The sequence below is a fragment of the Eulemur rufifrons genome, chromosome 7 (genome assembly GCF_041146395.1).
Source record: "Eulemur rufifrons isolate Redbay chromosome 7, OSU_ERuf_1, whole genome shotgun sequence".
Taxonomy (NCBI): domain Eukaryota; kingdom Metazoa; phylum Chordata; class Mammalia; order Primates; family Lemuridae; genus Eulemur; species Eulemur rufifrons.
Window position 1 is genome coordinate 144,671,931 of NC_090989.1, and position 27,048 is coordinate 144,698,978.

The 27,048-nt window shown below is 46.0% G+C and overlaps 1 protein-coding gene across 1 annotated transcript in view; it reads left to right on the top strand.

Moving 5' to 3' along the window:
• DLEC1 (DLEC1 cilia and flagella associated protein) overlaps positions 1-27,048 on the top strand; it is a 63,488-nt gene that overhangs the window by 12,742 nt on the left and 23,698 nt on the right. The window contains exons 6-19 of the mRNA XM_069473433.1: positions 1,143-1,221; positions 11,254-11,341; positions 12,025-12,198; positions 12,988-13,124; positions 14,811-14,903; positions 17,802-17,892; positions 18,588-18,750; positions 19,875-20,067; positions 20,865-20,923; positions 21,542-21,710; positions 22,158-22,251; positions 22,477-22,607; positions 22,716-22,874; positions 25,675-25,814. Of these exons, the coding sequence (XP_069329534.1) occupies positions 1,143-1,221; positions 11,254-11,341; positions 12,025-12,198; positions 12,988-13,124; positions 14,811-14,903; positions 17,802-17,892; positions 18,588-18,750; positions 19,875-20,067; positions 20,865-20,923; positions 21,542-21,710; positions 22,158-22,251; positions 22,477-22,607; positions 22,716-22,874; positions 25,675-25,814 (1,770 nt within the window). The remainder of the gene's footprint in view (positions 1-1,142; positions 1,222-11,253; positions 11,342-12,024; positions 12,199-12,987; positions 13,125-14,810; positions 14,904-17,801; positions 17,893-18,587; positions 18,751-19,874; positions 20,068-20,864; positions 20,924-21,541; positions 21,711-22,157; positions 22,252-22,476; positions 22,608-22,715; positions 22,875-25,674; positions 25,815-27,048) is intronic.

A 27,048-nucleotide genomic window follows, 5' to 3' on the forward strand; every position in this document is an offset into this window, starting at 1 on the left:
TGGGTCTGGTCTGGCCATAGAGGCTCTTAGACTTTTCTGTGGGAGGGTAGCAGTATCAGACCAGAGCAGGGCTTCAGGATCACCTATAGATGTGGCCTTTGGACATCTCTCAGAGTCCTGGTTTTATGCTTTTCTTACCTGCCAGGATCTTGAGAAATAGGGGTTGGTGTGGCCCATTATTTATGTCTGAGCAGTCTGGGTCAAATGGGAGGAATCTCTCCAACTGTGTGCTCCTTCCATTGGATTCATATGTCTTGGATAATAACAAGTGTTTAAAGTTTGATTTGCCACAAATAATTAGTGCAAATTGTGATAGGGAAAATTGTGATTTTTCTTTAAGAGTGTCTTTGCCTATATTTCAATAATTGTACTTTCAACTCCTCATGAAAGGAAGGAGTTGCTTCATGGGTTCATAATTTTAATGAACCTAAAACTATTAACATTTCCTTATTAGACAAATAATATATTTTTATTAAGAAAAATTAGAAAAGACTAATATTTGAAAAGAAAAACAGCACTTGTATTTAAAACCCAGTTAATATATTGGGGTTTAAGCTTCCAGAGTTTTTCCTGTACATATTGAAAATCAAATACATAGTTACATATATTAATATCTTCACAAAGATTGGATCATGCTGTAAAATTCTTTTGTAACCTACTTTACAACAACAACCAAAAAGACACCAAAAAACACCCTAGGGCCAGGTGTGGTGGCTCATGCCTCTAATCCCAGCATTTGGAGGCCGAAGCAGGAGGATCACTTGAGGCCAGGAGTTTAAGACCAGCCTGGGCAACATAGCGAGACCTCATCTGTATAAAAACATTTTTTTAAAATTAGCCAGGCACAGTGGCACATGCCTGTAGTCCCAGCTACTAGGGAGGCTGAGGCAGGAGGATCACTTGAGCCCAGGAGTCTGAAACTGTAGTGAGCTATGATGATGCCACTGTACTCTAGCCCCGGCGACAGAGTGAGATCCTGTCTCAAAAAAGAAAAAAAAAAAAAAAAAAACAACAAATGACATATTGTGACTATCTTTGATGTCTTGGATGTATTTATTTTTATATTAGTCAGTCACTGCCTGGTATTTCATCATATGGATGAAACTAATAGCCTTTCTTTCCTCTCTTTTTCCCTCCCACAGTTGTACTGATACTCCAGTGTTTCTAGCTAAGCCATCAATTGGATTTTTCACAGATTATGAAATTGGATCAGTTTATGAGGTAGAAATCTTGTTTCCTTACATATCCCACACCATCTTCTTCTTTATTTTTTAAAGTCTTTATTATGAATTTTTTAAACCATACACACAACTAGGAAAAAGAGTATAACGACCCCTTGTGTGCCCACCGTGCAGCTTCAATGGTTATCTACCTTTTGCCGATCTAGTTCCATCTATTACCCCTACCACCTCTTCGTATGTATGTCAAAGTGCACAGGCATGCACTGGAGTCTCTTAAGGAAAAGCCTACACACTGTGTCATTCTTCAATTAAATACTTCAATAACTATCTTTAACATATAAGGACTTTTACAAAGTAACCATAATACCATCATCACACCCAGCGATATTAACAGTGATTCTTTAATATCAACTAATACCCATCCATGTCTGATCTTCCCCCATTTGTTAAAAAAAAAGGTCAATATACAGTTGGTTTCTTTGAATCAGAATCTAAACATTGCATTTGATTAAAATATCTCTTAATTTTGCTTTAGTCAATAATAATTCCTCCCCTACCTCCTGCTTTTTTAAAATGCCATTTATTTTTTTGTTGAAGAAATTGCAATTTCTTACATAATTGGATTTGGCTAATTATGTTATTATGATGACATTAAACATGTTTCTTCATATTCTGTATTTTCCATAAATTGGTAGTTAGTTAGATTAGAGGTTTGATTAGATTCAGGTCCAATTTTTTTTTTTTTTTTTTTTTTTTTGTTTTGGCAAAAATACTTCTTTGGTGGTACTGTGTATTTTATATTGCATTCTATCAGGACGAAGCATGGTATCTGAGTTTCCGATTATCAGTGATGAATGGTGTCAGGGGTTGTAAGCTTGATTCATTCTTTATAAAGCTCTTATCAATCTTTCACTTAAATGGTTAGCAGCCTAGATGACCGCTAGATGACTGTTGCCCAGAACCATTTTTTCTTAAATTAGGGGTTACAAAATGGTGATTTCTAATTCTATTATTCCTTCTGCATTTATTAGCTGTGATTTTCATTTTAAAAAAATTTCCCTCTGGCTTCTATTCATATGTCCTCTTCCTTATACTCTCCTTACCTCTGTAGGCAACTATTTCTATTAGTTTGGGTTCTTCTATTGTTTCTTTTTGGAACCATAGTAAATATGTATATGTATTTGAATCTCTTCTCCCTCTTACTGTCCTCTGCACCTTAATAGTATATCCAGTGATTCCTGCAAGAGCAGTATGTACAGACTCTCCTCATTCCTTTTTCCCAACTTCTTTCTTAATGCTAACCTCGCATGGTCCTGGGGAATCAGGTCAAGACCAAGCTTAGCAGTCGCCAACTCCACTCACCATGTGCAAAGACAACTAGGCTTAATGATAATAATCCTTTTGCATGTGGTTTATCCTTTACAGTCTAAAGAGCTCTTGCGTATTCACAGTTCTTCAGGAACTTCTCAACCACTCATGGCAAAAGCAGACTGACGTGGCAGTTCTATATGCTAAATGTTAGAGGAAGCATTTTGCTTACTCCTTGAACATAACAGTGATGTATTCTCTTTTGTACTTCTGTACCTGGCCATCTTGCTTCAAGGACAGTTGGAAAAGTTGCCAAAGACTCAGAGGAAGGGAGCTAAAATCATTGCAGTTGGGGAGTGGAACAGGGCAAGGGAGAGCTGCTCAAGGACATATGGGAGATATTTATCTGCAGGACTTGAAGCCTGTGCTCAGAGCCTGGAGCCCCCGAGGCTGTAGATGAGGTGGACATAGACTGCCAAGGAGCAGTCTTTCCTCCCGTCTTTGCCTGGTGTCTACTGCTCATCCCTTTGATCTTGTATAATTGTCACTTCTTTGGAAAGCCATCCTAATGACATAATTTTGTATTTATCTTCCTCACTAGACTGTCAGCTCTACAAGGGCAATAATTATTTCTGGGTTTGTGTTATCACTTTATTACCAGTGCCTGGCATATAGTAGGCCCTCGGTAAATATTTGCTGAGTGAATTACATGAATACTTGGATATGGGTCTACCCCTCAGCCTTGCCTACTCTTGAAAAGGTCAGTCAAGAAAGATGCCTTATTTTACACACGCACACACACACACACACATGTATATAAATATATAAATAATATGACTTCCCAAGGGGTTTTGATAAGTTAGTGAATGACAACTCACAAATGGGTTAGTGAGGTATTTATTCCTTTAGAATGTTGCTAAACATGAAAAATGCTTAAATATATGGGAGAGTATATGTAAAATGTTAAATTAAAGTTCAACATAATGATTATGACTATCTGAAATCTGGGTACATATGGCTGGTTACACAGAAAATCATACAGAATTAGTGTATTTCAGGGAGGGACTTAGGGCATCATTTTTGTCATAAACTTATATTGATACTAATGAAACTTTTTAAATTTAAAAATATATGTGAATGAGAATCAGGTTTCTTACTGTTGCAGAAAATTACAAGTAAGGAAAGGGGGAAGGCTAGAATGAACTTTATGGTGCTGGATTATAGGTGGATGTGTAAACATGAATTCATGGTTTAAAAATATCTGTGTGGGTATGTATACACACAGATGGTTAGATACAGGAATACATATAGATGTATGTGAATGTGTTAGTATACATCCATATATTTCTTAGCTGTATTGGCTGAGAGGGATAAAAATAGTGATACTCTAGTAGCAGTAAGCACATCCAGTGTCCAGATCTTGGTCTCTAAATACCATTTTCCACTAAAAGGAACCAGGGGTCCTTGGAGAACTTAGTGATTCCAGAGTTGAAGCAAGGAAAATAAAAGATGAACCTAGGCCGGGCACGGTGGCTCACGCCTGTAATCCTAGCAGTCTGGGAGGCCGAGGCAGGAGGATCACTCAAGGTCAGGAGTTCGAGACCAGCCTGAACAAGAGTGAGACCCCGTCTCTACTAAAAATAGAAAGAAATTATCTGGACAACTAAAAATATATATAGAAAAAAATAGCCAGGCATGGTGGTGCATGCCTGTAGTCCCAGCTACTCGGGAGGCTGAGGCAGGAGGATCGCTTGAGCCCAGGAGTTTGAGGTTGCTGTGAGCTAGGCTGATGCCACGGCACTCTAGCCCGGGCAACAGAGCCAGACTCTGTCTCAAAAAAAAAAAAAAAAAAAAAGATGAACCTAGAGCATCTTGTGTTACCAAAAAGCAAGGAAGTACTGAAAGAGAGAGAGAGAGATGGGAGTGGGGTTGGAGAGCATGTCAAAAGGACACAGAGCTCCCAATGGCCAAAGCTGGAACAATTTGAGCAATAAAATAAATAATGATCATATTGGATTATAGCCCAAAGAATGAAATAAATATCCATGAGTCCATACTGATATAAGTAAATATATGAATTAATAAATAAATGGGGGAGAAGGGACAACTCTTTGTTACAGAAGAATTCTGATTAATAATGTGGAAAGAATGAGAGAAATAAAAAGTCACCATTAAATATCACACTAATAACTTCTTCAGGCAAGAAATACCAATGGGTGCTAAAATTAGTGGGTAAAAGTTTAAGTAGGAACAGATTATTTTATAGTCTCCTCCTCATCAAATCTTCAGTGATTACAAAAGTAAAGGCAGTAACTGTGCAGTGGAGAATCCTGGAACACACCACTTTAACCAAGTGGTTAAAGTTAACATCACCACTGACAAGACACATCAACACCATATACCCCCATATGACTTGCTGAGAAAAGCAAATCACCTTGGTCGTATTCTTCCCAATAGTGTATAACCTCAATCTAATCCTGAGGAAACATCAGACAGAGCCACATTGAAGGGCATTCTAGAAGGACATGTTGTGAAATAGCTGACTAGTACTCTTTAATAAGTCTCAAGGTCATGGGCAACAAGAAAGGACGGAGGAGCTGTCACAAAGAGGAGGAGACTGAGAATCCATGACAACCTGATGGAATTTCAGATTCTGGGTTGGATCCTCAAGTATTTCTCATTTCTACTCAAAGTCATGGAAGCTAAACAACCTTCTCCTGAATGATTATTTTATAAATGAGGAAATCAAGACAGAAATCAAAAGATTCTTTGAACTAAATGAGAAAGGAGACAAAGTTATCAAAATCTCTGGGACACAGCTAAAGCACTCCTGAGAGAAAAGTTTATTTCCATAAATGCCTATATCCAAAAGACAGAAAATTTACAAATAGACAACCTAATTAAGAGACTCAAAGATCTGGAGAAAGAAGAACAGACTGACCCCAAACCCAACAGAAGGAGTGAAATTAATAAGATCAAATCAGAACTAAATGAAATGGACTACAGGAAAACTATATGGAAGATTAATAAAACAAAAAGTTGGTTCTTTGAAGAGATAAACAAAATTGGCACACCTTTGGCTAGACTAAGAGTGGAAAAGAAAAATCTCTAATAAGCTCCATCAGGAACATGAAAGGAGAAATTACAACGGACTCCAAGGAAATACAAGATATTATCTATGAATTCTACAAAAACCTTTATGCACACAAACTGGAAAATGTAGAGGAAATGGACAAATTTTTAGAAACACACAGCCTCCCTAGACTCAACCAGGAAGAAGTAGAATTCCTGAACAGACCAATATCGAGAACTGAAATTGAAACAGCAATAAAAAAACCTTCCCAAAAAGAAAAGCCCCGGACCAGATGGTTTCACACCCAAATTTTACCACACCTATAAAGAACTGGTGCCTATCCTACAAAAGTTATTCCACAACATCGAGAAGGATGTAATCCTCCCCAACACATTTTATGGAGCCAACATAACCCTGATACCCAAGCCAGGAAAGGATGCAACAAAAAATGAAAACTACAGACCAATATCCCTTATGAATATAGACGTAAAAATTCTCAATAAAATCCTACCAAATTGAATCCAGATGCTTATCAAGAAAATAATCCATCACAACCAAGTGGGCTTCATCCCAGAGATGCAGGACAGCATACGCAAATCTATGAATGCAATTCACCACATAAATACAAGCAAAAACAAAGACCATATGATCCTCTCAATAGACACAGAAAAAGCATTTGACAAAACTCAACACCCTTTTATGATGAGAATGCTTAACAAAATAGGCATAGACAGGGCCTACCTAAAAATGATACAAGCCATATATGACAAACCCACAGCCAACATCACACTGAATGGGCAAAAACTGAAAGCATTCCCACTTAGAACTAGAACCAGACAAGGTTGCCCACTGGCCTCACTGCTATTCAACATAGTGCTGAAAGTCCTTGCAAGAGCTATCAGGCAAGAGAACAGAATCAAGTGTGTCCAAATGGGGACAGAAGAGATCAAACTCTCATGCTTTGCTGATGATATGATATTATATCTAGGAGACCCCAAGGATTCAACCAAGAGACTACTGCAATTGATAAATGAATTCAGTAGAGTCTCAGGATACAAAATCAATACACACAAATCAGAGGCATTCATATATGCTAATAACAGTCAAACTGAGAACCAAATCAAAGAGTCAATACCCTTCACAATAGCAACAAAGAAAATAAAGTACCTAGGAATATATTTAACTAAGGAAGTAAAAGACCTCTACAGGGAGAACTATGAAACACTGAGGAAAGAGATAGCAGAGCACATAAACAGGTGGAAAACCGTACCATGCTCGTGGATCAGAAGAATCAACATTGTTAAAATGTCTGTACTACCCAAAATGATCTACAAATTCAATGCAATCGCTATTAAATTACCAGCATCATTTTTCACAGATATAAAAAAATAATTTTATGCTTTTTATGGAACCAGAGAAGACCCCGTTTAGCAAAAGCAATTTTAGGCAATAAGAACAAAATGGGAGGTATTAATTTACCGGACTTTGAGCTATACTACAAGGCTGTGGTTATTAAATCAGCTTGGTATTGGCACAAGAACAGGGACATGGACCAGTGGAACATAACTGAGAATCCAGATATAAAACCATCCTCCTATAGCCATCTAATCTTTGACAAAGCAGACAAAAACATACACTGGGGAAAGATTCCTTATTCAATAAACGGTGCTGGGAAAACTGGATAGCCACACGTAGAAGACTGAAACAGGACCCACACCTTTTACCTCTCACAAAAATCAAATCACGGTGGATAACAGACTTGAACCTAAGGTGTGAAACTATTAGAATTCTAGAAGAAAATGTGGGAAAAACTCTTATAGACATTGGCCTAGGCAAAGAATTTATGAAGAAGACCCCAAAGGCAATCACAGCAACAGCAAAAATAAATACATGGGACCTGATTAAATTAAAAAGCTTCTGCACAGCCAACAAAACTGTCACGAGAGCAAACAGACAACCTACAGAATGGGAAAAAATTTTCGCATGCTACACATTCGATAAAGGGCTGATAACTAGAATCTATATAAACTCAGGAAAATCAGCAAGAAAAAATCAAACAACCCTATCAAAAAGTGGACAAAGGATGTGAATAGAAACTTTTCAAAAGAAGACAGAAGTATGGCCAATAAACATATGAAAAAATGCTCAACATCTCTAATCATCAGGGAAATGCAAATCAAAACCGCAATGAGATATCACTTATCTCCAGTGAGAATGGCCTTTATCAAAAAGTCCCAAAACAATAAATGTTGGCGTGGATGCGGAGAGATAGGAACACTCATACACTGCTGGTGGGACTGCAAACTAGTGCAACCTCTGTGGAAAGCAATATGGAGATACCTAAACAGATACAAGTAGACCTACCATTTGATCCAGCAATCCCATTATTGGGCATCTACCCAAAAGAACAAAAGGCATTCTATAAAAAAGACATCTGCACTCGAATGTTTACAGCAGCACAATTCACAATTGCAAAGATGTGGAAACAACTCAAGTGCCCGTCAATACATGAGTGGATTAATAAAATGTGGTATATGTATACCATGGAGTACTACTCAACTATAAGAAACAATGGTGATCTAGCACTTCTTGTATTATCCTGGATAGAGCTGGAATGCATTCTCCTAAATGAAGTATCCCAAGAATGGAAAAATAAGCACATCTACTCACCATCAAACTGGTTTCACTGATCATCACCTAAGAGCACATTTAGGAATAACAATCAGGTGTCAGGCAGATGTGGGTGGGGGAGGGGATGGGTGTATACATACATAATGTGTGTGATGCGCACCGTCTAGGGGATGGACACGCTTGAAGCTCTGATTCGAGGGGGAGGGAGGGCAAGGGCAATATACGTAAGCTAAACTTTTGTACCCCCATAATATGCTGAAATTAAAAAAAAAAGCTTTCCACAACAAGTAATACTAGGCCCAGATCATTTTACAGGTATATACTACCAAACATTCAAACTAATCCCTATTTTATATAAACTGTTTCAGAGACTAGAAAAAGAGGGAATGTGCCTTCATTATTAGGTAATGAGCTTAATTACCTTGACGCCAAATAAAAAACACAAGGCAGTCTTGCTTAAGAACATGCAGAAATACTAGATACAAAACAGTAAACCAAATCAAACAAGAAGAAAAAAACAAACATGCACACATACAGGAGCAAATTATGTGTAACCCAGGAATCCAAGGAATGTCTTCACAGCGGGCCTTGAGTTGGCAGTTGGCTGCCTGAACCTATCATTTTTTTCCTCCAAGGCTTCCAATGCTGTTAAGGAAAGCCAGGCCTCGCCACAATCTTTATAATTATCACTGCCCCAAACCTTGCAGGCACCACAGCTACCATGTGTTCCACTGCCTGACCTTCCACCTGTACCTCATTTCAGTTGACCACTAGGAAAAGCCCTGTAATCATGACAACAGCATACCAGGGTCCTCACGCTCTACTTCCCACCAGCTAGAATTCTGACAGTCACCACACTGGTGAACAAGCCAATTCCAGAACTGCATCCTAAGAGTGCTATTTTAGGACCTTTCTGATGCCAACTGTCATAGCCTAAGTTTCCTGTAAAGCAGACCCTGAGGGGATGATACTGTGTGTTAGCATATACAATTCCAGTGAGGAGGTGGGAAAGGAAGGAGAGAAAGCCAATATAAGAATGCATTATGGGCCGGGCGTGGTGGCTCACAGAGTGCCTGTAATCCTAGCACTCTGGGAGGCCGAGGTGGGCGGATCGTTTGAGCTCAGGAGTTCGAGACCAGCCTGAGCAAGAGCGAGACCCCATCTCTACTAAAAATAGAAAGAAATTATATGGACAGCTAAAAATATATATAGAAAAAATTAGCCGGGCATGGTGGTGCATGCCTGTAGTCCCAGCTACTCGGGAGGCTGAGACAGGAGGATCGCTTGAGCCCAAGAGTTTGAGGTTGCTGTGAGCTAGGCTGACGCCACGGCACTCACTCTAGCCTGGGCAACAGAGCCAGACTCTGTCTCAAAAAAAAAAAAAAAAAAAAGAATGCATTATGGAGCTGACTGCCATTAAGTGCAAGTGATTATTTCGTCTTGTGGGACATCCCCTAAGAAGTCATATAAACCGCTGGCTTCTGCCTTTCATTGGTTGGAGACTTGCCCTGTGTGGCTGGAGCAAGGCTCTCTCAAGGCTGCTTCAGCTGATATGAGGAGCAGCTGCTGCTGGGAGCATCTTCATCTGTAATGACAGCAGTGGCTGCAAGTAGCTTCACGACCGAGGGAACAGCGCATACTCTTGTTAGGGCTGGTCCATGCACATGTGCAGAACTGAAGATACAAAACTGAGTTTAGTATCCTCTCCATATGGAAGATGACTTAATCCCCACCTTACTCTGTACCCCAAACAAAACACTTTCCAGCAAAGATCTCAAGGCAAAAAGAGCAACATTTTTAGAAGAAAGTATAGGAGGTATGGAAAGATTTCTTGAAACTGAAGCATGAACCATAAAAGATTGGTAAATTTTCCATTAAAGTTTTGGAAACTAAACCGAAAGACAATACAAGTTCACAAACTTAGAGATGTTTATAACATATACCTTAAAGAATCAGTATCCAGAATATATGGAGAACTCCTACAAGTCAGCAGGAAAAAGATAAACTGCACAGTGGCAAATGGTAAAATGATACAAATAGACAGCTCACAGAAGAGGAAACCCAAATGGCAAATAAACATATGAAAAGATGCTCACCATCATTAACAATGGAGAAATGAACATTAAAACCATAATATGGGCCTGGTTCACAGATGCATAGATGCAATGTGTTATGCTGGCCAAAAATGGACTTAAATGCTGATTTAGGAATACAAACCTATCAATAAAAACGTGAAGACATACGTAGATTTTTACATGATGGCGAGCTGGAACTTCAACTGCATTTGTAATGTTTTATTTTTTAAGCTGGGTCATGTTATCATTTATACATTTTTTTTAAGTATAAACTTTCACAAAATACTAGCCAGGCACTGTGCTGGTGCTGTTGGAGGGTTAGTTCCTGGCCACACACTTAGGGGTCTCCCAGTCTGGGGTAGAGGGAAGAGAAAGTGGAGGGAAGGGACAGGGGGCTGGATGGGGTGAGTGATGGAGAGAGAACCAGTTGCAACCGTGGCATCCAGGTGCCCATAACACCCTAGACCAGGACCGTGGGCAGAATGGCTCAGAGGGTTGTGTGGGGAAGAAGACGGTAAGAGGTGATGTGGGCAAAACTTTGGAGCCAGACATCCTGGGCTCAAATCTCAATACTTTTGCTTACCAGCTAAGGTGCCTCTTTGAACTTTCTTTTGCTGATACAGAGACAGTTCCTACCTTTTCTGGTTGTTGTGAGGTTGAGGAGGCACAGAGCAGGTGCCCAATATATAGTAGTGGGTATTTTAAATAGGACAAAGAATAGGTCAGATCTATTCCCACCTTCATTTTTGCCGTGTATTTTAGTTTTTGCTATGGAAACCTTCCAAAACAGACAAAAGTAGATCGAATGGCATAATGAATCCCCAAGTGCCCACCAGCCAGCTCCAACAGTTACTGGCACGTGGCCAGGCTTATTTCACTTATACCCCTACCCTGTTCCCATATTACTTAAAGTCAATCTCGGACATCGTATCATTTTGTCCACAAAAGCTGCTGTCTAAAAGTGATCACCTTTACCTTTGAACAGATGGTAATCGCGCTGCAGAACACCACCTCGACCAGCCGCTACCTGCGAGTCCTCCCACCTTCCACCCCACACTTCACTCTGGGGTTGGGTAAGTTCAGTTGGCAGTTGTCTAGACTGCTTCACAATTATTTGCTGGGCTTGCTGCCAGTCACTGGCCCACCTGGCCCTCAGCTGACTCCCGCCCCGCTGGTGGCCGAGCTCAGGCCTGAGTCTCCCACAGTGGTCCCTGAGGCCCCTCACACTCAGCTGGCGGTGAGGTCTCCGCGTGTTGACAGCTCCTTTCTCCTGCTCGCTAGGCACTGGCTCTGCCATCTCCCCACCTCGTGCCGCCACTGCCCTCGGTCAGGCCTTCCTTATTCCTTGCTTAAACCCCTGCAGCAGCCCCCCGGCAGCACCCCCGCCCCCACCAGCCTTCCTGCTTTGGTGTCACAGTGTTTGTCTCAAGAAGAACTGTGATCGTGTCACCCCTGCTCAGAAATCTCAAAGGGCTCTCTGCTGCCCTCAAATAAATTCTAAGCCATACGGCCTACCTAACCGTTCCAGGTGGACCGTATCACTCCCCTGGGGCCCTGTCGTTTTAACCTGAGTCCCTGCCTTCTCAGCCTGCTCCCCTCGTGCGCACTGGCGGTTCTGCCATCAGCATGGCCTTGGTCCAGAAGGCATTTACTCAGAGAGCCAGCCCCAGCTGCAGTTGGTGTCTGTAGCAGCTGAGCCCAAGCCCTGGTGGCCGGCTGGTCTCTGATCCTCATCTGAGGCCTTTGTCATGCACAGGGATGTTTCCAGGAAAAGGTGGAATGGTGGCTCCTGGAATGACCTGCCAGTACATTGTCCAGTTTGTTCCTGACTGCCTTGGGGATTTCGATGATTTTATTTTAGTGGAGACCCAGTCAGCCCACACGCTCCTGATCCCCCTGCAGGCCCGGAGGCCACCGCCGGTGCTGACATGTGAGTGTGCGCTATACCTTCCCATGGCTTCGGGTAGGATTGGAGAGTCCCCATAAGGACTGCCTGCCTCTCAGGTCCCCTTTGTGGTAGCACACAGCTTGGTCCTCTTGGGCAGGGGCCCTGGTCCTGAGGATGAGCTGCTAGCAGTTGCTGCAGTCTTCCACCGTGTCAGGCCATAATTGTCCTGCTTGCTTTTGGGTCTTCCTAGTGGAGGTTGATTTACAGCAAGGGAGGAGGCCAGTGGGCCCTCTAACCAACATAGATTTTGCTGGCTGTGGACACCCCTGAGTGGGCCCATGCCACATCAGGCAAGGAAGAAATGCCTGGGCACTCTGAGGAGCCCTCAGCAGATGTTGTCTCTTATGGCTATAGGTGTGAGCTTCCTTTAAAATCTGGCTTAGGCCAAACTCCCTCAGTTACAAGCTTCTTTGGCTGGGCACAGGCTGGAAGTTGGATCTCTGACCCCCCTCACTTCTGCCACAGCCTGATGGCCATGCTGGGTGGCCCCTGGCTGAGGCTCGAGTCCACAGTGGGCACTGACTCCTGCTGCTGTAGCCAGGAGTGGATAGAGTCCCATGCGCTACTGCCATGTGACCCAGCAGCAGCCCGGCAGAGGCCAAGTGGGTGCAGCAGTCGGGGCATGTCCCCACTCATCCTCTCTGCTTGGGGTGCTGGGCTGGCCCTTCCACAGCTGCCCTGAGCTCTGGCTGGACTTCGAGAGAACCACGACAACAAGGCCTATTCAGCATGTCCTGTTGTTTTCCTGTACATCTTTTCCTATGGCTGCAGTGTCACCAGTGTTGGACTGTGGTTACTGCCTCATTGGGGGAGTAAAGCTGACCAGATTCGTCTGCAAAAATGTGGGCTTCAGTGTTGGCAAGTTCTGCATTATGCCCAAAAAGAGCTGGCCGCCACCAAGTATCAGGGTGAGTGATCAGAAAGTGCTAACTGGAAAGACAGAAAATCCATCAAAGGAAATAACCCCCAGAGGGACTTACTAGAGTGCACTTATGATTGCAAACACACAGAAGGAGAATGTTATAACCTCTCTGTGCAACTGCCATCACTTGAAAGAGAATGAATGTGTGGGGACCAGTGCTGTAGTTCTGGTTATGTCACTAATAGCTGCCCAACTCTGGGCAGTTGTATTACCTCTCTTACCCTTCGAGTCCTTGCTCAAATGTTCCTGCGTTCACTCATTCAGCCCATTCTTACTGTAGCAAATGTCTGAATATATCAGAGGTTACAAATTGGCAGCTCTTGGGCTGAATTCTGCTGGTATTGATTTGGCACAATGCTTCAAAACATTTTTGAGCCACCATTTTCAAAACAGGGAGATTCACATGAAAGTCTGTATTTCCAATCTCTTTGAAAAACTGGAAGATGTGCAGGCCTAGACCAGGACTCACAGTGACCCTGTTGGCCAGGGTTGGGAGGCAGGGCCTGTGCACTCTGTTCAGTTTGCCCATCTCCACCCCCCACCCCAGAACATCCCCAACACTGAGACCACCCATCATCATGCTCACACCATTATTGTTCTTACAATAGATATATTCCTCTGTGCCTATATGTGCAGAAAACAAGCTATGGATCCAGAGGACCACATGTTCCAAGGAAGACATTTCACTCATTTCTGTTACCTGCCGGGGTCTTGTATGCATGGATTTGTGTCCCTGGCATATTAAGTGGCTTCTTGTGTTGGCACTGGAGCTGCAGCTCTGCTAACAAGATGGCAGCTGCCCTCATGACTCAGGAGCTTATGGCCAGGGTTAGGTGGGGGATGGAGGCAGATGCATACACTGGCATCCACGACACAGGGTGCTGTAGTTGAGAAAGGACAGTGAGCTTTGGGAGCCCAGGGGAGGGCCTTGTCAGCCCACCTCCTGAGTCAGGCTTTCTCATACACCTCCCACTTTGTGTCCTAAGTACTTGGCAATGGTATTTCTTGTACATCCTGCCAGCAATGAGATCTTTATGGATGTTCCATGACTTACTTGTCTTTAACCTTCAGAACTTCATCTGGTGCCTGGTGTCTGGTTGTCTTAGTGCATTCTGTGTTGTTATAAAGGAATACCTGAGACTGGGCAATTTCTAAAGAATAAGAGGTTTATTTGGCTCACGTTTTGCAGGCTGCACAAGAAGCATGACACTTGCATCTGCACCTGATGAGGGCTTCAGGCTGCTTCCACTCCTGGTGGAAGGCAAAGGGGAGCTGGCGTCTGCAGAGATGACGTGGCAAAGAAGAAGCAAGTGGGGGAAACAGGCTCTTTTTAACAACCAGCTCTTGGGGGAACTAATAGAGTGAGAACTCACTCACCCCCGAAGGAAGGCATTAATCTCTTCATGAGGATCTGCCCCTGTGACCCAAACACACCCCACCTCCAATATTGAGGATCAAATTTCAGCATGAACTTTGGAGGGGACAAACATCCAAACCATAGCACTGGTGATGGTTGAGTAAACGCTGGACAAATGAGCCTCAGTTGGGCTGGATGATCCTTAGGATCCTTTAAATTACAGAATGGATGTTTGGAGGAGAGAAATTTGTAATCTGAGCACTGGATTTTATAATTTCTTCCACACTGTTGTGTAATCTTCTGCTTTTCTTTAAGGCTGTTGCCACTTTTGGCTTTGTTGAGCAACTTCCCTTTGGAATCCTGCCTTCAGTGTTTGAGCTGGCCCCAGGGCATGCCACATTAGTGGAGGTAAGTAATTAGACATTGCCATATATATGCATTTCATCCTCCTTATGATTGGTCATGACTATTTCCTCAACTACTTGCATGATTGCATTTGCCTCTACGTCTTGACCCAAATGTCCACTCTTATCCCCGGTCCCAGCTTTAGTGGTTTCTGTGTAGGTGCGTATTCTTGTATTCTGTAGGGTGATGTCATTTGATTGTCTTATGACCTCTCTCGCAAAGCAATAGCAGACAGTCCAAGTGTTACCATCACAATGCCTGAACATTGCTTGTCCATGCCTGTAGCCTGAGAGTCACCTCCACCAACATCTAAGCTGCTTCCAAGCTCTTCCCTTGGTTCTTCAGTCTCTCTCAGGCCCTCCCTCACCCTACCCCACCCCTCTACCATCTGGGGCAGGTTGGGTCTGTGAGGGCCACCCATAGGCCAGGCTCTCTGTCCTCTTGGTGTAGCCCAAGCCTTGTCAGAGCCTTGTTAAGGCTTCAAGAAATTGGGGCTGGTCTTCCCTAGATGTCCCCCTCATCCTATCCTCCTGTGATCTCCAAGGAAAGGAAAAGGTTAGCAGCAGGACTCTTTGGGGAGCAGTGAAGGAGTCAGGGGAAGTTTTCCCCTGTGCATTCTTTGCGTATTTTGTTTATTGGTTGTTTGGGGTTTTGTTTTTTAATTTATTCATAGTTCCAAATAAGAAACAAATTCACATGATTGGAAATTCAAAAGATTACATATATGTAAACAGTGAAATGCTCCCTTTTACCCCAGTTCGTCAGCCACCCAGAGGCCATACCTGACCAGTTTTCTGAGTGCCCTTCCAGAGATATTCTATGCCTATAAGCAACTGCATGTGTGTTTTTTCTTTCCTTTCTTTCCTTTTTTCCCTCATACACAGAGTTGACCACTTTGTACTCTGTTCTGCACCATGTGTTGTGCATTTAACACTGTATCTCAGAGATCATTCTTATATTTTTTATAACTGCATAGTATTCCACTGGGTGAATGCACCGTAATTTAGTTTGGCGGTTCCCTACTGATGGGCATAAAGATTCTTCTAGATCTCTGTCTTTTTCAGCAAATAACTTAAAGATACCTCACCCTGTCCCAAGTGTGAGTCTACCCATAGGATACAGTCCTTGAAATGGATTTACTGATTCAGGGGTCTGTGCTCTCACAATTGTGATCCATGTTGCCCAAATCCCGCCAGGTGGATTGTACCAGTTTATACTTCCAACAGCAATATGTAGGGGTGCCTGTTTCCTTACACCCTTGCTAATACAGTGTTACCAAACTTAAAAGAAACTGTTATCATGGACATATTTAAACATATACAAAAATAGAATAGTTTAATGAACACTCGTGTATTCATTACCCAGCTTCAATAATTATCAGCTGTTGGTCAATCTCATTGCATCTACACCCCTCTATCTCCCTCAACAAATCCTCACCCTGCCCTTCCTAGATTATTTTGGAGAGAATCAAAATGTAATATAATTGCATTTGTCAGAAGGAAAGTAGACTCCTATCTCTAACCAGATATAAAAATCAACTCAAAATGGATTTAAGACTTAAATGCAAGACTTGAAACTGTAGGACTACCAGAAGAAAACATGGGGGAAAATCTTCATGACATTGGTCTGAGCAATGATTTTTTGGACCTGACTTCAAAAACCCCGGCAACAAAAGTGAAAATAGACAAATGGTATCACATCAAACTAGAAAGCTTTTGCACAGCCAAGGAAACAATCAACACAGTGAAGAGACAATCTACAGAATGGGAGAAAATGCTGTATTTGCAAACCATACATCTGATGTAAGGTTAGTATCCAAAATATATAATGATCTCAAGCAACTCATTAGCAGGAAAACAACCTGATTATAAAAATGGGCAAAGGAACCTGAATAGACATTTCTCAAAAGAAGACATACAAATAGCCAACAGGTATATGAAAAATGTTCAACATCACAAATTATCAGGGAAATGCATATTGAAACCACAGTGAGATATCACCTCATACCAATTAGAATGGCTGTTACCAAAAAGATGAAAGATAAGTGTGGATGTGGAGAAAAGGGAGCCCTTGCACACGGTTGTTAGGAATATAAATTAGTACAGCCATTACTAAAACAGTATGGAATTTCCTTACAAAATTAAAAATAGAACTACCATATGATCCCATAATCCCACTACTGGGTATATACCCAAAGGAAATTAAATCAGTATGTCAAAAAGATATTTGCACTCCAATGTTCATTGCAGCATTATGCAAAATAGACAAGATATGGAATCAACTTAAGTGTCTGTTGACAGATAAATAGATAAAGAAAATGTGATGTCTGTACATGATGGAATACTAGTTAGCCTTACAGAGGAAGAAAGTCCTGTCATTTTCAACAACATGGATCAACCTGGAGGACATTATGCTAAGTGAAATATGCCGAGCACAGAAAGACAAATACTGCGTGATCTCACTTATAAAAAATGGACCCGATGGAAGCAGAGAGTAGAATTGTGGTTACCAGGGCTTAGGGGAAGGGGAAGCTTGGAGAAAAAAATTGAAAAAAAAATCATTGTATTTATGACAGCTAACTTTTTGCTCTTTGCCTGTATCATGAGTGAAAATCTATTCTTCTGGATGGTTTTCATTTACATTTCTTCTATTGTGAATGAGGGTACACGCTGCCATTTGTTTAAGTGCCATTTATATTTTGTTCTCTGTGAACTTTCCCTTCCTATCCTTTGAGCATGCTCCCTGCATTGCTCCAGGTGGAGCCCAGGCTGGAAACCCCAGCCTTCAGGGTAAGGTGGACAGAGAGGAAAGGGAGGGGTGTGTGTCTGAAAAGAGGAGGGTGGGAGGTGGGGCTGGAAGCTCTTTAATGGGAGGTAACAGAACAACCCTTCTCTCCCTCAGGTCTTGTTCTACCCAAGGAGCCTAGGGAAGGCAGAGCAGACCTTCATCATCGTGTGCGACAACTGCCAGACACAGGAGCTGGTGATCGTAGGTGGGCTTGCGTGTGCTCCCAGCAGGGGCAGGGCTGGAGTGGCTGCCCCAGCTCCAGGGCCCACCCACTGCACTAAGGTGGGCAGCGGCACAGCTGCGCCCTCTCTGTGCCAGGGAGCACACTGAGGGGGTGCTGCAGCCTCCAGGCACCTAGGTCCAGCCCTGGGCCCCTTGCTCGGGTCTGACCTTGGAGACCCACATGAGTGTGGCCTTCAGGACAATCCAGGGAGTCTCCTAGTGAGAGATGGAGGGAAACCTGGGGTGAAATCTTTCCTTGTTTAACTTTGAAACTCACTTTGATCTCCTTTGGGGAATTGCCAGGGACTCACACATGAACAACCAGAGTTTGCTCTAGATTTCTGTAGGGTTAGAAGGGGCATCCTGCTGAATCACCCCAAGATGCCCTGTTCCTTCCTTCCTTCTATCCGTCTATCTGTCCATCCAGTTTCACCCGGCAGGCATTAATAAGTGCCTGCTATGTGCTAGGTTCCCCAAATCACCTCCTTTTGGTCTGCGAAGAGGTGAGGACATGAGTCTGTGTTAATGGCCCCCTTTCCCCTCCTGTGTGCACCCCAGGAATCACACCCAGGGCCAGTTGCATGTGGCTGGTGCCGTGGGTCCTGCCACAGCCTTGGCCATGGAGTCGGATTTCAGCCCCAGTGAAACCCCACTGACTTCACTACCCTACTTTATCAGGAACCGGGCAGCTGGTTGCGCTGGATCTGATCTATATTTCTGGTGAAAAAAGTCAGCCGGAACCTGGAGAGCTCACAGACTTAACGGCCCAGCATTTCATACGATTTGAGCCAGAAAACCTTCTGTCCACAGCTAGGAAACAGCTGATTATTAGAAACGCTACGTGAGTGGCCGCAGCACATAGTCCTTCTCCTCCCTCCCCTGGCCCTGAGTTCCCAGCAAGGCAGGAAGTTCCTGGGCACAGAATGGATCCAGATTGGATAGAAGGATCTAGCTTTACACAGTCCATCATGGTAGCCACTGCTTTTTAAATTTAAATTAATTAAAATTAGAAACCCACTTCCTCAGTGACACTAGCCACATTTTAAGCACTCAATAGCCACATGTGCTGGTGGCTATCATATTGGACAGTGCAGATATGTAGGATTTCCATCACTGCAGGGAGTTGTATTGGACAGTGATGTTCTCAATCATCCTGGACCATCCCTAGACAGGAACAGTTTTCCAAAGAGGTCATGCTGCGCCTGTGCAGGGGAAGCCATCCGAGTCCCAGGGTTAGACAGATGATGGCCTATGGGCTCAGTTCTCACTGCCATTTATTTCCTGACCCACCTCTGAGCACCACCATTACACCAGGAGAGACCTCAGAGAGCCTCCCAGCCAGGCCTGCCCTGGGGATCGCAGGTGTTACCCAAGATTCTCACCATTACCCCCCATGATAAGAGGACTCATCTGCCATCCCTCCCCAGTGACAGCTGCCCATCAGCAGCATGTCTGGAGTCCTGCCCCTCCTCCTGCAGTGCAGTTGTCACTGTTGCTGTGGGTAGCCAGTGGGCACACATCTTTCTGGACACAGCTGTCCTGGGTGGCCAGCTGGAGAGGCAGAGGGCAGGAATGGTGTCCATGTGACAAACCTTGGGACCTCTTGAGTGGTAGGAGACACAGCAGAAGATCTTCCTGATATCTGGGGGATGCCTTGACCCCTCCAGTTTAATGGTTGGATCGTGATTTCCCGAGTCATTACAGCTCGAACCTCTAGCTGCCATGGGTGGGAAGAGAGGGGCTCCCTTGCATGGTCTCCCCCTTAGACTCCCTGACCTGCCTGCCACTCCTTACCCAGCTCCCTCGGGCTCCTCCATGGGGAGGGCTTGAAGGCACTGACCTGGCCACTTCCTGTTCCTGGCTCCTTTGCTCCTCCCTCCCGGAGCATGGGGTGGGAGGACCTGGTCCCGCAGGACTGGGACGAGGCCTTGCATCCACCGCCCACTGTCAGTGTTGCCTCCACAGGCACGTGGAGCTGGCCTTCCACTGGCAGATCGTGAAGCCCAACCTGCAGCCCCTAATGCCTGGAGAAACCTACAGCATGGACAGCATCAAATACTACCCAGACAGGGAGACTGCCTTCTCCATCGTGCCCCAAAGGGGTGTTCTCAGCCCCCACACGGACCACGAGTTCATCCTGAGCTTTTCTCCTCATGAGGTTAAGATGGTGTCATCTCAGTAGCCAAACATACTGGGGTCATGATATTTTGGCCCTCCGTCCATGTTCGCTAATGACACTGAAGCCACAGCTGGGCCTGCCGAGGCAGCCAGCTGTCCTGCCGAGGCCAGCACTTAGCTGAGAGTGTGGCTGGAGGAGGTGCCTGGTGTGTGGGACGCAGCAGCTCCTTGTGCCTGGTCCTGACCCCAGACACACCCCACCTGCAGCGAGACGCTGGGCTTGTTTCCTCAGCTCTGGGCGTCTTCCACATTTCTATGTCAGAGAACATGTCCATCCCGCCTGTCCCACAGCAGCCCCTAGAGAGTGACGTGCAGGGTCTCGAGGGCCAGGTCCCGGCCCATTGTGGAAGGAACCCTCGGGTGGGTGAGAGGGGAACTCAAGCCGGGTGTGAAAAGGATGCTCTGGGGCCCCTTTCAGTGGGTTGGGACTAGGATGGGCAGGTCTGCCGCTGGACCCAGCATCCAGCCACCTCACTGTCTGTCTGGGGACCATGTTGTGCTTCAGACACACTGGGGACACCGCCAAGGGGTAATGTCAGCATCAGGAGGCCGGTCCTTCCCACCCCCGGGCCCGGCTGAGGCAGGCGCCTGAGTCGTGGCTCATGTCCCGGCAGCAGCCCCACTTTCCCTAGGGTGGGGAAGACGTAGCAGGGAAGCAGCCCTGGGTTTTTCAGGGCTAGGCTAAGGGGGGAAACATTCCTGCCATGGCCCCAGCCGTCTCCAGGACAACCTGCTTGAATGCAATTGTGTTTTCAAGGTGCTGTATTTGTCTTGCAGCCAAGGGATTTTCACAGTGTGTTCCAGATGGTACTAGAAGAAGTCCCAGAACCTGTAAGGTGAGCAGGGACTGGGCCCTGGATGAGGGGTGGGCAGCTGGGCCTTCCCTCCCCTGGGCTTGTTCTGGGGAAGGTACCAGGCAAGGGGGAATGGGCGGCCTGACTCCAGCAGGCTTTGGGGAGTGGGAGTGTTTCTGCCTTGCCCTGGCAACCTAGGTCTGGAGTGGGTTCAGCATGCTGAGCTCGCTAAACTCACTACAAGGCCACCCCAGGAACCTTGGAGCTGTGCCCCAGGCTCATTGCCACCCTGGGGCAGCCAAACTGGCGGCCCCTGAATGGTGGTGACTGCTGAGGGAAGAAGGTTTTGTCCCAGGTGGAAACTGTCAGGGTGGGTCTCCAGTCAGCCTGGCTTAGAGATCCCAGGCTGGAGTGCTGCTAGGTCATCCCTGGAGGCAGCAGGGCGGGAAATGGCCCTGTTCTAGGTCTTAGGCTATACCATTGTCACAGCCATAGGCATTCATCACTTTTCAGGGCATTGGCTGATGCCTGTGATTTTAGGGGCCTGGGAGCTGTGGGTTGAGCGGTGTTTTCTTTTCACAAGACCAAAGATGTGGGACAGAGGCAGGGACATGCTCCTGGGCTGTGTGGGATCCTAACTTATGACAGGTTTGTGTTCAGCTCAGAAGCGGAGAGCCTGGAGGATTCTGCATACTGTGTGGATGACGTGATTGTCCTGGAAATTGAAGTGAAAGGCTCGGTAGAGCCCTTCCAGGTTGTCTTAGAACCGTATGCCCTCATCATCCCAGGGGAGAACTACATTGGCATAAATGTGAAGAAAAATTTTAAGGTCGGTCATTGTGTCTCCCTTGCCTGGGCTGGCTCAGGCAGTGCTGGACTTGGTGTGAGCTTAGGGAGGATGTAGCTGGAGAGGTGCTTGGGAGTGGCCACTGCATGGAGGCTGAGGCTGTTCCTAGGGCCCTTGAACACGACTTGGCTTGCACAGATGCCTGGGCCAGGTGTGTCTGTCTCATTTTATCAGCTTCCCTGAATCCTCTGAAAGTTAGGGCTATGGAACCCATTCCCGTCTTTGGCAGGATATGGCTCCCGTGTGCACTGCAGCGTGGAGGGAGGGTACTGCTGGGTTGGGAAGTTCGTGGCTTCTGATGGCCAGGAATTAGCCGAGAAAGTGTCAAGTGGACCCTTCATGAGCTCACAATCCCCTAGTCTTTGAGCAGGTACAGAATTGACATGAAGGGGCAGTATCTGGGCAGTGCAATCGCGGTGTGTCTTTCAGATGTGGAACAACAGCAAGTCGCCCATCAGATACATGTGGGGGAAGATCAGCGACTGCCACATCATTGAAGTAGAACCCTGCACAGGGGTCATAGGTACTTTGGGGACTGCAGGAGGGGTTGAGACCAGCCCAGGGCTGGCTGGGGGAGGAGTCGCCATAGTTAAAGCGGCCTGTGTAGAGCTCTTGGTGTCCTGTGATCAGCTCTAGCCAAGGCCTGGGACGTGTGGCAGATGAGAAGTCAGTGAAGGCCAGACATCTGGGCCCAACCGCAGAAAACTGCCCCCCTTTTCTCTACCTCTCACTTTCCTCTCTCTCCCAGAGCCCAGTGAAGTCGGAGATTTTGAGCTAAACTTTACCGGGGGTGTCCCTGGCCCAACAAGCCATGACCTGCTGTGTGAAATCAAAGACTCGCCCTCGCCAGTGGTGCTGCACATCGAGGCGGCCTTTAAGGTGCTGCAGGTGGAGGCTGGGCAGCTGGGGGGCCCAGAAAGGTGGCAGGGCTAGGACACAGAGCCTGTCTCCAGGTGTCCTAGTAACAAGCCCCTCTGGGTATCTCAGGGGCCTGTCCTGTTCATCAACGTCTCAGCCCTTCAGTTTGGTCTCCTCCGCCTGGGGCAGAAAGCCACCATCTCTGTCGAGATCCACAACATCAGCCAGCTCCCAGGCAGGTGGCACATGAAGGAGAGCCCCGTCTGCCTGGAAGAAAGGCTTGAGGATGTAAGTGGGCACTGCTGGCTCCATGGTGCCTCCTCCCCTGCGAGCCCATTGTGCCAGGGTTAAACGGTGAACTTGCACTGGAGCTTTCCGATCAGAGCTCTGAGGCCGGCAGAGGAAAGCCCTGCCTGGCAGTGCCTCCAGTTCTCCTCCTCACCGAGGCAGCTCCTCTCTACAGCTGAACTTAACCCCACCCCAGCGATCCCCTTCCTTTCTCTACCATTGGATTCAGATATAAGACGTGGGTTTCTCCCTCAGCAGAGCAGCTGAGTTGGGCAGGAAGCCTCCGAGGCTGCTATTGCTAAGGCCACATTCCCTCCTCTGAAGGGTCTCATCTTCCCGGGGATCGTGCCTGCAGTTTGAGTACCTGCCACCAGGTGGCACCTGGGCATGGGCTTGTGGCCCAAACCCAAAGGCTTCAAAAAGGAAATTGAAGATTCATTTGCATCTAAATAGCACTTTTCTTTTTACTATAAAATAGAAAAAAAAAGTGGCTAGATATTATCATCATCATATTTAAATTGTGTCATCACATGTAAATGCAATGTGCAATCAGGAAGAAGGCAGAATTTCAGTTACTCCGTAACTGCCAGCCATGAGTTATATGTCACTTCTCTTCACCCCTGATGGCTGTGGCTCCCTGGTGGTTTGCACATGTGAGACCCTGGCCATGTCTGTTTGATGACAGCATCCCTCTGACTGCTTCCTGCCGAGGTCCCCATTCTGCCTGTCACTCGGCCTTCCAGCCAGAACACTGCACACTCTTCCTTCCACGGTCAGAAGCTGAGGGAAGACAGTCCGAGGCACACGTGTACCTTATTTGCCAGTGTACGGCCCCTTTCTCCTAGGGCCTTCCTTTCCACTCTGGGGAGCTCTTCTCCTTACCTGACAGCCTCACCTCTCCAGCCGGGCACTCCAAAACTTGGAAGTTAAGACAGCTTGCATCGAGCCACCAGTGCCATTGCCAATATCTGTTAAGAGTTGGCGCCTCCCTCCCAGGGGTCATTGGTCTCCCAGGGTGGATCCTGGAACCACGTGGAAGACAGGGGCGGGGGCTGGGGCTGGGGTGGGACCTGGGGGCAGGGTGGTATCAGTATCTTTAGTGTCCACGTTATGTTTAGCCAGGTGCCCTTTCTTCAAATGAAACCTTATGCAGAAGCCCAATTTACAGAATAAAGTGTGACTGCTCTGGCCACCCAGAGAGCCCCTTGTTAGGCGCCCCTGCTCCATCCTTCCTCTCCCACATCCCAGTCCCTGCCCAAGGCACTTCCGAGGAATTCCTGGGACTTCCCGCAGCACAGGTGGAAGCCTAAAGGCCTCAGCCAACCTCTTCATTTGACAGAGGAGAGACAGGGAGGCCTGGGCTTCCCCAGGGCCGCGCAGCTCATGGGTGGTGGAATCATGCGATCCTGGTCTCTGGTTCCCAGTCTGTGGTGTTCTCCCACTGTGAAGAATAACTACGTCTTATAATTGAAATAATTGTCAATGTCATAGTATTTTAATATTTATGTCATAATTGAGGCTGGTGGAAATCCTTTCCCTACAGTTCTCTGCACTTTATTCTTTTGAGCTCTCAAAACTCATGTTGAGATTTGGAGTTTCTTAGGTGCTTTCAGGGTAGGGGACCCGGAGCTACTGAGACCCAGCCCCAGAGTACAGCCATCTCCCCAAGTCCCCAGGGCTCCAAGGGAGCAACATGAACAACAAAGACAAAATCAAGCAAAGAGGCTCTTTCCTTAGCAGCTGAGCCTGGGCCCCAAATGCCACTGCCTGGGCTCTGGCGAGCCGGGCCAGAGCACACGGAGCCCTCTTTTTCTACAAGAGTGAGGCCCGAGCAGCCTCCAGTAAAGGCCAGCCCATCCCGCCCAGCAGTGCCAAGGAGGTAAAACCTCCAGCAAGAGGGCACAACTCTCCCACCCATGCCAGCCTGTGGCCTCAATCGGGTGGGGTGGGAGAGGCCAGGCCAGGCTCACCTGTCACCTCCAGGAAGGTACAGCCCTGCATTCATGGTCTTGGTCTCATGGAAGGGAGAGGCCAAAGACAGCAATACTGTCCCTCTTAGTGTGACCTTTCAATGTCCAGTGGCACTCCTGCTAGCCAGTGTGGCCCATGGGGGCTCACGGGCTGCTCAGTCAGAGAGTGCCCCTTGTCGCAGTCAGGGTCAGGGAAAATGGAATGTAGAGCACCTCCCAGATGTGGACACTTTCCTTCCCAAGGTTTTTCCCTTCCCTTCGCCCTTTGTCTGTGTGCTGGTGTCGGGCGAGGGCGGGCCTGGAGTGAATGAGGCCAAGCCTGGGAGGGAGGAGGCCGGGAGGGTGGGGAAAAAAAACCACATGGGTGCAAAGGAGAAATTTGTGGGTATGGGCAGCTTCTCCCCTCCTCCAGCCTGGTGACCTGGTGGCTTTCCTTGGTTGAACCTGTTAGGGTCCTGACCCATGCCTGCTCAGAGGGTCACCGCTCCTCAGACCAGCATGGCTCCCTGGCTCCCCTCCTGCTCCCAGCCCTCCCCACTCCCCCTGAGGCACCTCCTCTGCCTTCTACTCTCAGATCTGGGTCAGGGCATGGGGACCTCCAGCTTCTGTATTCCTTTACTTGGAGATTCAGTTTTTGTCCTCTTTACCCTGAGACTCATGCAACTGTGGTCCGGTCCCCCCGCCTGCTTGCCGCCTTCTGAATCCTAGATGGCTCTTTGAAGAACTGGGGGCAGCTTGGGGGTGACCCTGGCTGGGCATGGCCAGCCCTCAGTTCTTCTGCAATTCCAAGTGTACTCACTCTCATCCTTCCGGATTGGCCTCCGGATCAGGTGTCTCCCTTCGACATTGAGCCTTCCAGTGGCCAACTTCACCCTCTGGGGGAATGCAGAGTGGACATCACCCTGGAGGCCTTGCACTGCCAGCGCCTGCAGACCGTCCTGGAGCTGCAGGTGGAAAACGGGGCCTGGAGGTAAGGGGAGTGGGAAGAGCCTTTGCAACAGACTTTACGCACAGTCACGGTACATTCATTTATGTCATATGTAATTATATATTTTTCTAAAGCTATTTCTGCATTTAAAGCTATTGATACATGTTTATAAAATTAGAAAATTACAGAAAAGAAAATCCACTCATAATCCATTACCTAGACATAATTCCCTGGTAATATTATGGGGTATATCTTTCTAAAGTGTATATACTAAAGGGAGGTAAATTAGTACAACCACTTTAGAAAACACTTTAGTGTTACCTAGTATTTGCCCTTCTAAATATACTCCCAGAGAAACACTTACGCATGTGCGGTGGGAGACGTATACTTATGCAGGAATACTCAGGGCTAGACTGTTCCTAACAAGGAAAACTAGAAACAACAAATGTTTATCAACAGGAGAATGGACACGAAAAATTGGGAGCATATTTAAATGAGCAAATACCATTATGTCCTGGGAGGAACACACTAGAGGTTTCAAGGGTATTAGTAATATTTCTTCTCTTTCTTCTCCCTTCCCCCTTCCTTTCCCTCCCCTCCCCTCTCACCTCTCCCTCTTTCACTCCCTTTCTTTATCTTTGTTTATTTCTAGTGGAAAATTTCTCACATATATAAAAATACAATAGTATAATAGGCCCCCATGTACTCATCAGCTGCCTTCAATAATCCTCAACTCACTGCAAATATTGTTTCATCCATATCCCCCATCCACTTTTCCCCCCCACCCCAGCCTCCCAAGTTATTTTGGAGCAAAATATTCTCTTAAGCTGGCTGATGGTTATATTTTGTTTCCAAAGTTGGGTCAGGGTGGTACATAGGTGTTCTTTTTAGTATTATTCTTTAAACTGTATGTATGTCTAAGCTGTATGTGTGTTTTTTACTCATTTTTGTATGTATTTTGTGTTTCATTATAAACATTTAAATGTACATGTCAAATCTTTTATGGATACTCTTAAATTATCCTCCGAAAAGACTGTGTCATTTTATACTTCCACCTACAGTGTATGAGACCACGCATTAGCACACACTCTCACAGTGACAAATGTTACCTGACTTTTTGAACTTGACCATCTTATGGTCACTCGAATATACTTTTCCATGATGACCAGCCAGGGTTTAGTTGTGAGTCTTCTCACTGGTCCTGCAGGGCACTTTGGCCTTAAATATGAAGGCCAAGTCTGCCTTCAGCTCAGGGAAAATGCCTTCTTTTAAGTCT